The following is an 11,435-nucleotide window of genomic DNA, read 5'->3' on the forward strand; positions in this document are numbered from 1 at the left end:
CAGCTCAATCTTCCTGGGGAAAATCAATACAAAACCTGTGCGCCGCTGGTGCGCTACCTCTTCTGGGTGGGTGCTGCCTCCGGGAGGGCACACACCGAGGGGGGGATGATAATACAATATTTTGCTATTTCGGTTCGGTTCGGTTGCCATCAATCAATGCAATGTCCGTCCGTCCGTCCGTGTTGCTTTCATTGCCGTGCCATAAAGCTTCGGAGATGACCGCGATGGCCATTACAGCGATGCGTACAGCGCAAACCGATGGTGACGCTGAAGGTATCGCTCGAGGAAGTGCTTCTCGGCGTCGTTGAGCGTCGGCGGCGGCGGCGGCGGCGGTCCGGGATCCGGGACGACGACGTCGGGCATCACCATCGGCGGCACCCGGTATCAATCGTGGAGGTGTTTGCTCAGCAGCAGGTTGTTGTGGTGGCCGGACAGGTGGCGCACCAGCTCCTGCAGTGTCTCGAAGTAGAGCGTGCAGAAGCAGCAGGTGTAGCGGCCGCCGGACTCGGGTGAGTTGATGATGTTCCGGTGCACCGAGCAGAGGTGCTTCAGCAGGTGCGCCTTCTGCTTGAACATGGCCACGCACAGCCGGCAGGCGAACGGCTTCTCGCCGGTGTGCACCCGCAGATGGGTCTTCAGGTTCCACGACATGCCGAACTGCTTGCCGCAGTACTCGCAGCGGTACTCCCGGACCGGCGTGTTCCCACTGCCCAGGCCACCGCCGCCGCCGCCACCGGCAGTTCCGGCAGGGGGTCCCGCTAAGCCCGCCATGACGCCACTGCTCGCACTGCCGCTGCTACCGCCGCCACCACCGCCACCGCCGCCACTGCGAGCTCCCATCGCCGCTTCGGCCGCCTGGCTGTTCTCGAAGTTCTTCATCTGCTGGATCAGCTCCGCCGGGCTGGTGTCGGTGTTGGCGCTGGCCGCGTGCAGGTACGGAACAGTGAGAAGGTCCGCTGGGCCACCCGGCAGGGCCGCCAGGGCCGCCCCCGGCCATGGGTACACGAACGGGGCCACCGCCATCTTGTTGTCGGCGCTGGGCGGACGTATCCGGTTGTTGTTGTTGTTGCTGCTGGTGTCATTGTTGTTGTTGTTGTTGTTGGCGGTACTGGACGAATGGTTGTTACCGTGCGCTCCGATGTCGGCTGGTCGCAGGCCACCGGGAGAGCCAGCTCTGTTATCTGTACATACGAGTGGCCGGAAACGGGAAGAAAGTGTGGAGAAGTTAGTGTCTGAGTTTTCGGGGACTTCAGGTCTTCAGACCATTAGGTCTGTGGAAGCCACAGACTACCTACAGACCTAGACTAAGTTGGGACTACAGTGGAAACCTCTGTAGCTACTGGCTATTGAAACGATGTATGATCTCTAGAGGTCTATGGTCTACAAGGTCTATGGTCTCAAATAACTTTCGCGATCTGGGATCTTGCCATTCGTCATGACTCGTACGTACTGCTGGTCCCTGGGATTCACACCGCCCCTAAGACTAGAGTGCGGCACTCCATTGCAAGTTGAACCCACAGTGACTACAATCCACGTTGGTTTCCAAGGACTTCTAACCTTCACAAGTCGAATACCCTTCCGAAGAACTTCCTAAATCTATAAAATTATTTCAAGCCAAGGGCTAAAGGTTGGCTACTATAAAAGATCCTATGCTTATCGAGTGCTTCAGCAACCAAGTTTCTTTGCATGCTTAACCTTTGATCAATTCGTAATGGATGCCCTACTGTACACGGGGAGCGACGTACGTGCCGCTTGCACTTCCGATCTCATGGTCAACGCGAGTCGATCGACTGCGCACTTACCCGGCAAGTACGTCGGTGGAGCCGAAAGGAAGCACTTGCGTGTCCGCAAGTCCTCCAGGTAGCTCGGCACGAACGGCGGGTTTTGGGCCGGCGAGTTGTGAAATCCGGGCCGCCGCTTCCGGTGCGGCGTCACGACATAGTTGTCCGGCGAACCGTGCAGCAGTTCATGCTCGAGCGGCTTCAGCGAGTCGGCGTCCGAGTGGATGTAGTACGCTTTCCGCTTCGTCCGGAACGGATCCAGATATCGCGGTGGTAGCAGGTTCTGCAAGGTGCGATCGAAACGTCAGACATGAACGGGGTGCGATTGTCCACCGTCGGGGGTTTCCGGTTTCTTACCTTGGTCGGTGCATTGCCTATCGTCTCGACGTCGATGTTGGCGTCGTCCGAGTCGACGTCCTGCGCCTGTTGCTTCACGATCGACAGGTTCACCGGGTCGGACGAGCTGCGCCGCCGATTGCGTACCGCCTCCGTGTGTCCGCCGCCCGTGCTCGATGGCGTCCCCCGCCTGGTGCCGGTCAGTTCCTCCTCGGCCAGGTCGCGATCCTCCACGTCCAGCTCAAAGTCCTCCTCGTCATCATCGTCGTCGGCGGGCTCGGGACCCTCGCAGGGACTGTCGCCGCTGCGCAACCGGACGCCGTGCCGGGCGGCCGAAGACCTGCGCGCGACCTCCCCCCGGCTTCCACTCGATTCGCTTCTCGCTTCTCCGGCCGCCGGGCTGCCACTCTCTTCACGCCGTCCCCCTCCTCCACCACCACCTCCGCCGCCGCCACCACTTCCGCCTCCGTCGTCCTCGTCGTGCCGGTTGATCGGCTGCACCACGTTGTTATTGCTCTTGATGATGGCATCCTCCACCTCGTCCATGTACTCCGCATCGTCCCGGTCGCCCCCATCTTCCGAGCTGCCCGCCGAGTGGCGCTCGCTCTTGACGCTCACATTGCGCACCCCTTCCACGCCGTGGTCCGGCGCTAGCGCCAGCAACTCCTGGCTCTTGGTACGCCGCTGATGGCGATCGAGCGCCCCGATGCCCTCATTCCGATTGATGTCCACCAGTGGCTCCGATTTTTGCGACTCTAAGCGAGAGAGACGAAAGCGAGTATCCGGTTAGTCGCCTTCAACTACTATTCCCTCCTACGAGTGGACCTACCTCCGTCCGTGGAGCAGTCGCTGTTCTTCCATATGCTCGGCTTAATCTGAAGTAACGCTAGGAGATCTTTCAAGTGGTGCACCTCGTTGGCGGGCACGTACACCTGGCCCGAGTACAGGAAGTCTAGCAGCAGGCGAAAGTAGCACACCTGCACGTCCGGGAAGTAGACCGTCGTTTCGCTCTCCACCATCGGCGTCTCCTCCAGGATCATGCTGCATCGGAAAAAAAACACGAAAGTCACGGATCAGGATTTCGTTGCACTTCGAGAGATTCAAGGTGTACCGTTGGCAACGTACCGTATCAGTGGACTGGCGGCCGCCAGTACCAGCTTGTGTGCCCGCACCGTCTCCTTGCCATCGCAGATGAGCAACAGGTCCGTCGCATGCTCCCCACGGAATGCCGCACCGATCTCTTGGAGTATGCACTCACCGTGGTTGCGATAGTGCAGCATCAGCATGCTTACTGTGGGAATGAGCGTGAGGGAATAGAAAAGGAACCGTAAGAAAATGGTCGAGATGATCCATCAAGTGTTTGGATTTTAAACTACCCATTCAAAGTCAAGTTCAAAAGTGAAGTCACTATAAATCGTGGTACCGCAAAAACTCATCTGACATGCGATCTGGAGTGCCGATAACTGATCCCCGCAATTTGGTCCCACGACAATTGATCCCAGTAACCATAGACATTAACCATAGATAAAGATACGTTTAGCTGTCATTTTTATAATTGTGAAAATTACATTAAAAATCAATAACAATGCCGCTACCAAGACAGTCGAATTTTTCCCGACAAAGCCATAATGTAAGAAGTATACGAACCATTGCGAATTCAAAAAAGGGGGTCCTACTTCTTTAATCAAATTTCGGATTTAAAAAATTGCTCATTATTTGCATATCACTGGTAGCACCAGATAAGTTCTCCATCTAATCACGAGAACTTGGGCTACCTCCGCGGTACTACATGCAGCCCTATTGAAATTAACGCTGGAAACGGTCTTCTTTCGAGAGGATTTTAACGCGAACGCACCTTGTCTTCTCCTTGTCTGTCCGTCTGTTCCGCTATTTCTCCAAAACTACTGAACTTAGCCGCGGGAAATTTTGCACAGCGTAGTTTTGTGACACCGGACCTGTATTCACTGGACAGTTCGACCCTCCCACACCTCCGGGGAGGGGTCTCTCATACAAACGGAACATAAAATTCAGCATAATTCGGGTTGTTTTCGAACAAATCGAACGGGAAGCGAGAAGAGAAGCCGATCCGATACGTCACCAGGAAGTCGGATCCTCTGAAACGCCGGATAATCGAAAATTGAGAATGAAATCGGGCATGGCGACGCACGCTGCGTTGCAGGTGTTGGTGAACATCTTTGGAACTATTTTTGCACCCAACTAATTTGGAAGCATGCTGTTGGAAAGTTTGAATGTTAAGATCATAGTTCGATCAGCTGTTCGATCGACATCCTTCGCAGACTATCTCGTATCGCCGTCTAAGGTGTACGGTCTATGTAAGCCGGTTTGTGGTCTTGATCGACATTTGCAAGAACTTAACGCTCCGTCGAAGACTCGTCAGCTCGAACCTCGAACTTATTGTTGGGTGTGCAAAACTTTAAGGTTTAGCACTAGTAAGGCTCATGCTGTGTGGTAGAGTAGATCACACACTACACAAAGCGTTCTCCTTGGACTGGACCGAAGTGCGCCTGACCTTGGACTGGCCGAAGAAATCGAGCCGCGATTTCAGGGATTCTTGCGACACGGTTCGTTGAAGTCTTCCGTGGACTCACTCGCGTCTGCTGCGTGTGCCCCAATTGCCACGCACGCACACCTGCGTTATCCTGATTGGGGCTTAGTGTAGTTACCGTGTACATTCGTTGCATTCCGAGTTTTTTATGTTTTCTTTATCATGCAGCCAACACATTATCAATGCAAATACACACCCACACACAGTCGTGAGGCGCATGCGCACATTTGAATACACGATAAATCTGGAGGCGGTCGCTAATTGCGTGTGCCTCGGTGCGTGTGTGTTGCGGCTATATTGCCACGAGTTGAGCTCTCCGCCTCGCGGTGGTCAAGGTCAAGGATGACCCACCTGTTATGTGTGGCAGGCGATATTTTTGGACGCTGTTGAAATCACAACGCGGTGCCGGTGCCGACCTCAACGGTTCCGGAGACTTTCTTCATATTGGTCCACCCGTCCGGTGGATCAGGGTCTTCGGCCCCGGACACTATTGTGCAATCGGAACGTGACGTGATGTTTTTTTTTTGTTTGGACGTGGTCCGTCATCCACCGAAAACACTGACCTCGGACAGCCCTACACACACCCAGGCGCTCGACGACGTGACCGTGAAACGGAGATTGACTCGCTCGCCATTGTCCTGTCCCCCCGGTGTGCGTGTGGCTAAACCCCACCACCGGCCACGCAGGAAAGGCCATGGTTGGCCCCATCACCTTCGTGACACGGGCGTCCTTCGCCGGCTCGGGCGGTAGCGATACGAAAATTCGAAAGTCACACACAATCGGACATCGGCTCGGGGTTGGCTAATGTTTGCGTACCCGCGAGGTAGCGTCGTTGAGTCGGTCGTCAGGTTATGCTGCTGCTCAGATTATCGTTTCGAGATAGCTCATCCTAAGGTTTGGGGTCCAAAATACTCGTACAAGGATCTATATACGTTCCGATATCGCCGGATGATACCGCCGGATACCAGCTGACAAAATCGGGACCACTGACAGACCTCAAACGGGGACCGAACGCAATCGGGGACCCGCGGAATCACGGTCGTGAAGTGGCACGCATACGTAAACGGCGCGCTGACGTGGCGACGAATCCGCGGGCGCAAAGAAGATCGAAATACCGCGAGTGAGTCAAGTCCAAGGTCACCGCCGAAGGCGACGGCGGCCGCTGCTGTTGTGTGAGGAGGAAATTAATTGCAATGAGACACCATCATCATGCGCTGTCTTCTGTGTCAGCTTCGAATCTACTCGGTTCGGTTGGGCGTAAAAAGGCCGCCCGATGGCGTTGTTAGACGAGTCACGAGTGGGAACCGCGATTTGCGATTACCCAAGGGTTTGCCGTCAGGCTTCATTTGCGGGATGTTGGAATCCCCCTGGCCAAATGGACAGCGAAAGTACCGCACGGAACCACTCATGGAAGTTTTCGTGAGTTCCGTAGAAGTTCATTTACGTGTTGCGGGTTTAAATTCCCCGTTGATTGGAAACGTAGCAGCGGATGCCAAAGGAACACAAGGACACACTAAAGGCACTGGAAGGCTAGTGGCGTTTACTAACAGACAGATTATCAAATGCGGAATCCCAAGGATGCGGAAAATTATTTTAATCAAACGAGGATGAACACAGTTGGCTATTAGTTTAGCAAAACCTTTGCATGTTTTACTGTACAATTAATCAAGTTCGCAGAATAGCTTGACAGACTTGGCTCTATCTCGTCGATATTGATAAAAATAACTAAAATTGGCGAACTTTTATACGGTGTAGTTGAAGTTATAGAGATAAAATTTATTGTTTCAACGGTGATTAAATCAGATCAGGTTTAATAAAAATATCAGATGTGCAACGTCAAGTTTGTCGCTTTGTTTGTAAGGTGTCCGTGGCAGAAAGAATGCATTTCTATGTTTGTTTGTTTGTTTCTACTCACACCTCATTTTGCCAAAGTACCAGCGCTTATTTACCTCCATCAGTCTTCGTTGAGTTTTGATCCGAATAAAGATCATTTGCGGCACTCGATGCATTTCTGATGCCATTAAAAGCAATTCATATCTATTTTCGGTGCTCAGAACTGATCGAATATGGTTCCGTACATTTTTACCAGCCTATGGAACATCGTAAAACAGTTTGTGAAATGCTGCTTCAACGGTTTCGAAAGGATCGAAAGATTTGAGCGTTTTTTTCGCATCGAAGTGTAACAGATGACCGAAAGTAAACAAGGATTTCGAGCCGTGTGAGGCCGGCTCGAATCAATTTGCGTGAAAGATGGGCGCCGTGTGGTTGCTATAAAAATTATAGCAAATTGGAGCTACAATAAAAATTAAGGATTTTTTTACGAAAATAAGATACCAGACCTTCAACACACCAGATAGCGTGGATGAGAGTGCAATAAGGGTGATCCCGATTCAGGACACTTTCATCCTTGAAGGGCCGACAACCCAATATCCTGGTATTCCCAGTGCCAGTGCCGATAGCGAAGCCCCTGAATCATCGATTCACGCATTATCGATATCCTTTAATGGTATTTTGCTTGTGCTAACACATCTATCATTTGCCTTAGAGCTGAATTCATTGTATTTTAGGAAAATGTTTGCAATTAGAATTACTATTTACCTTTTCACAACATCACTGAGATCTCAACCGACCGACGCTCAAGGGTTCGTGATTGGGCTCCGGAAGAAAGAGGCGATTGGCCGTGGCACGTATTTCGCGGCCGTAGCATCGCCGATCGCTAACGATCGGCTATCGTGACCGGTTCGTTCCTCAAAAGATCTTCCGGTCCTATTGACCCATGACGCGCGTGTTAAACATTCACCAACCTCCCGCCGTCAAACAATCGGACATTTCGCGAAGAAAAAGCACAAAAAAGGCGAACACACACTCGTTTCCCATTGCCAGTCGCGATGCACCGGCAACGCGACGTTCTGCTCCGTTTCAACTGTCGCAACTTTCCCTTTTCATTTCGTCCGATTCCTTCCCGTCACCCCCAGGGGGGGCACGCCAGAGAATTATCCTTTGGCTCCTTGTCGGTCTCGCGCGAAAGTGCGGAAGCGAAGCGAACACCGGAGAACAGAGATTGGAAGCTGATGGATCGTAAACCTACTTCGCGAGATGAATCGTTCAAGGTCACACACCTTGTGTCCGCCCCGCACGCCGCGTCCTGCACGATTCCTGGAGGCGCGCACACACGCAGCTGCGTTGCCGAAAGCGTGTGCGTGTTTGTGTGTATTGCACGCAACGCACACACACCGATTCGACGGGAGTGCGTTTTGCCACGACCGATTCCGGTGCCTGATTTGAGGTTATGATTTATTTGCGAGTGCGCCCGCTTTACTGACATACTCTGCATGCGACACACACACACACACCGAAAGGAGTTAGGGAGTCCTAGGGAGTCCTCCCAGCGACAGGGAGCGCATCAAGGAGAGAATGTCAACCCGTGTGTAGTGTAACCTATTAACCGGTTTACACGTCCATTACACACACTCGATCATCATCATCCTCGATGCAGCCGGCCGCTACCGTCGTCGTCGGTTGCTCTCTCTCTCTGTCTCTCCGTTGGCTCTACATTTCCTGCCGCGGGGCCCTTCCAACCCACCGCGGGACCCACCTTCCGGGGCCTCTTCCTTTGATGTGACCCCACCCCTGGATGTGTTCGGTGGTGTAGAGGGATGATTTAAATTTCGACCAACACACAGCTGCACTCCGGAGCCATAGGACGCCCCAGACGGCCACCAGGCCCGGCCGTTTGTTGTTCTGTTTTCTCTCTTAGTTTCCGTTTTCGCGAACGTCGACAGGAGGAGTGCAGTAGTCGGGGCCCAAAAAAAACGAATACTCGGCTTCTCCCGGGTTTCGCGGCTGATGCTGCTGCTGCGGGTCCCAGTTCCGCTGTGCTACGTTCGTTCGTTCGGTGGGACATTCCATTTTGGGTTACACTTTTTACCGCGCGATGGAGGGAACAATTTCGAATCGACGGGTGGTCGCCGGTGGTGGTTCGGGATTATGATTAGGAGCGCCTCGGAATCATTTCGCGGAAATCAGGGCCCCGATTTGGGCTCCGGTCGGTGGGTGGCACGGGTGGCTGAGGGGGAGCGGGAGATTCGGCAGATTCGTTGGGAAATGCAGCAAGCAATGGGTTGTGTCTACATGTGACCGGGTTAGTTGAGAAGACCAAATCCGTAATAATAAAAAAAAGTTTAGAAGATTCCTTCTAAGCATTTGTCGGTGTTCCGTTGATGGTTGCAGCCTATCTGGCAAACGTAAGGAAATAAGGAAGCTGGGAACGGAAGCACTTGTGATTGTATCATCAAATCCAGTCACAATAAACTAACCGACCTGACATAGATGTTTCAGGTTCGGAAGGCTCTCCGATGTAGCTCAGGCTACCGTCATAGGGATTGAGCAAGCTGGGGACAATCTTTGGGGTCTGCCGATAAACGAGAACAAAACCAAACTCATGGAAAGTTTGAAGTCGTTTCGAGTATCACCTATCTAAGTTCTAACACGAACAACGGCATAACGGAGAAGCTTCGCGAGGAGTTCATTCTACAGTCCGAAGAAACGCTTCTTATTTCGCTTACATTTCGTGTCAAGCAGGTCGAAGTTGGGGCTGGGCCAAAACTGAGCAAATCCTTTCAGGTGTATCCGAGAGAATGATGCTCAGTTTGATATTTGGACTCGAACATGTGATCGAACGACACGAAATGTTTCGACATGTACGGCTCGCCAGGCTCCGGTGGGCTCGTCATGTCATGAGAATGGCGGACGAAGAACCAGCGCTAGGAGCATATAATTTAAAGACCAACTGGCATAACACGGCCTTACGCTCTTAATTTCTCGTCACTTCCTAACATTAGTGTGACTTTAATATTCGGTTCCTAGTTTTTAAGTTCTCAAACCGGTTACCGGTGATTAGTTGTGCTGTTAGTTCTGATGAAAGATCTGTAAGTTGTCGATCCTAAGGTACGGCTACTGTGATCCGTTCATACAGTGCAGCAAGGGTTAGTGCCGCTAACCCCAAAAAAAGGTTTCCTTCTTCCGAGTTCGTCGAATTAAATGGATTGCAGAGTATGATTTTGGGATTGCTTGCCTAATTCACACTTATTTGCGAGTTGGCTAACCTTTTAGCTCATCTCGAGGCCACAAAAGACGCGGCGGCCCGGCGATAGTAGTTGATTGATCAAACACCCACAGAGTGAGCGGAACCCCTAGCCATCATTCCCCACTCGAGTTCCACACGGTGGCTAGCTCCCAAGGAATAAAGCCGCGAACCAAATCTAATGCGGTGCTGCTGCAGTTTCGCTTTTCTTCTCTCCGTCTTCTTTCGGAGTTTTTCGCGCACAACACATGACACGACGAATGCTTTCGCAGCAGTATGGGTGCATCATCCTTCCGCCAGACGCTGGCCCCGATCGTCGTCGTCGGGCGAGACGATCCTATAAAGCCCCTCTGCCGCCCGCCAAAACACGATGCTCCAGACTGCGACGGCCCAGACTATGGAGTGCCACGGAGAAGAAGAAGAAGAGAGTAGCGCGACGAAAAAGGCGAAACCTTATGCATCCTCAACGAGACGACCGCAACGCCGGCGGACGGGTCCAACGAAGGGGTTCGGGGCGCAAGAGACAGCGAAAGAAAAGGAAAGAAAAGCAACAAAAAACCGGGCCAGACTTTCACGGTTTGCGCAAACTTTTCAAGGTCATACATTCTCTTGCGTCTTGCCGCTGCTTCGCTCCTGCGCTCTCTCTCTCTCCCCCTCTTTCGCTCTTTCTCACTCTTCTTGCGCTGAAACGTGCAAAAAAAGACCCATTTTGGCCAGCCTGGCGCGCGCAGACGGCGGGTGACCGGCCACGGCGCGTCGTCTTAGACGGTCGCGCGGCTTACCACCGCTCCCCCCTCGCCTCTGCTTCCCAACGAGCCAGCCAGCCAGCCAGCGAGCCACCAATTCCTGAGCCCCGCGTTTCGCCGCGCAGTGTCCGCTCCTCCTAAGGCGCGTCGTCCGTTTGGCCATTTTCTCGTTCGCTTTTCCGTTCTGCACCCGTTCGGTATTTTTTTTATTTTGTTGGCTCTCTTCTGTGGGGGGCCCTCCGTTGCCAGAAGTTGCCTGCCGCTTTGCGTCTCGGGATTTCGGGACTGCCCGGTTTCTTTCCCTTTCTTTCGGAGGTGGAAATGGAGTGATAGTGAGAGATTATTCCGCGCCGATTATTATCCCGTCTAGACTTTTTCCTTTTCTCGGCCCGCGGCTGTTTTTGGGGCCGATACTCTGTTCTTTGCTTCCTTTGTACTAGCGTTTTGGGAGTAGCGCTTTTGGGCAGGTTTAGCCCTGCACCACGCACGCATTCTGTGCGGGGTTCGCGTCGCGCAGCAGCAGCAGTAGACCGCGCCGCCGGTTACACCGTGGGGCAAAAGACTTTGGACGGCCGTTGCTGCAGGGATTGTTTCTAGACGTATCGGTTTGCGCTAAAAATTGGCTCTAGCGTTTAATTTGGTTCTCCTCATTATGCTTTTTTGGCAACACTGCCTTGTTTTGACACCAGGTAAATGATTTCAGGTCGTAAAAGAAATTAATTTTGTTTGCAACTTATCTTTGAAGAGGTTAGACCATGTCGACTTTTGTGTCTGAAAATGCCGGGCCGGGATCATTGCTTTTCTGCTACCTGCTGAAGAAAACTGCCACAACATCGCAAGAAATGCTTGCCGAAGCGTGTTTTTGGATCGTGCTTTAAGCGGTTGAAAAAAATTAAATTGACGATTTTGACAAGCAAAGATCG

General features: G+C 52.6%; 1 protein-coding gene across 1 annotated transcript; it reads right to left on the minus strand.

Moving 5' to 3' along the window:
• Positions 1-384: 384 nt before the first annotated feature.
• LOC128278060 (transcription factor Ken 2) lies at positions 385-9,521 on the minus strand. The gene is made up of 7 exons (XM_053016705.1): positions 9,512-9,521; positions 3,243-3,408; positions 2,947-3,158; positions 2,139-2,872; positions 1,803-2,064; positions 801-1,181; positions 385-758 (listed from the first exon to the last, which is right to left on the minus strand). Exons 1-7 carry the CDS (start codon positions 9,519-9,521, stop codon positions 385-387), a joined length of 2,139 nt encoding a protein of 712 aa, XP_052872665.1.
• Positions 9,522-11,435: the final 1,914 nt, after the last annotated feature.

Source organism: Anopheles cruzii, chromosome 2, assembly GCF_943734635.1.
Source record: "Anopheles cruzii chromosome 2, idAnoCruzAS_RS32_06, whole genome shotgun sequence".
Classification (NCBI taxonomy): Eukaryota; Metazoa; Arthropoda; class Insecta; order Diptera; family Culicidae; genus Anopheles; species Anopheles cruzii.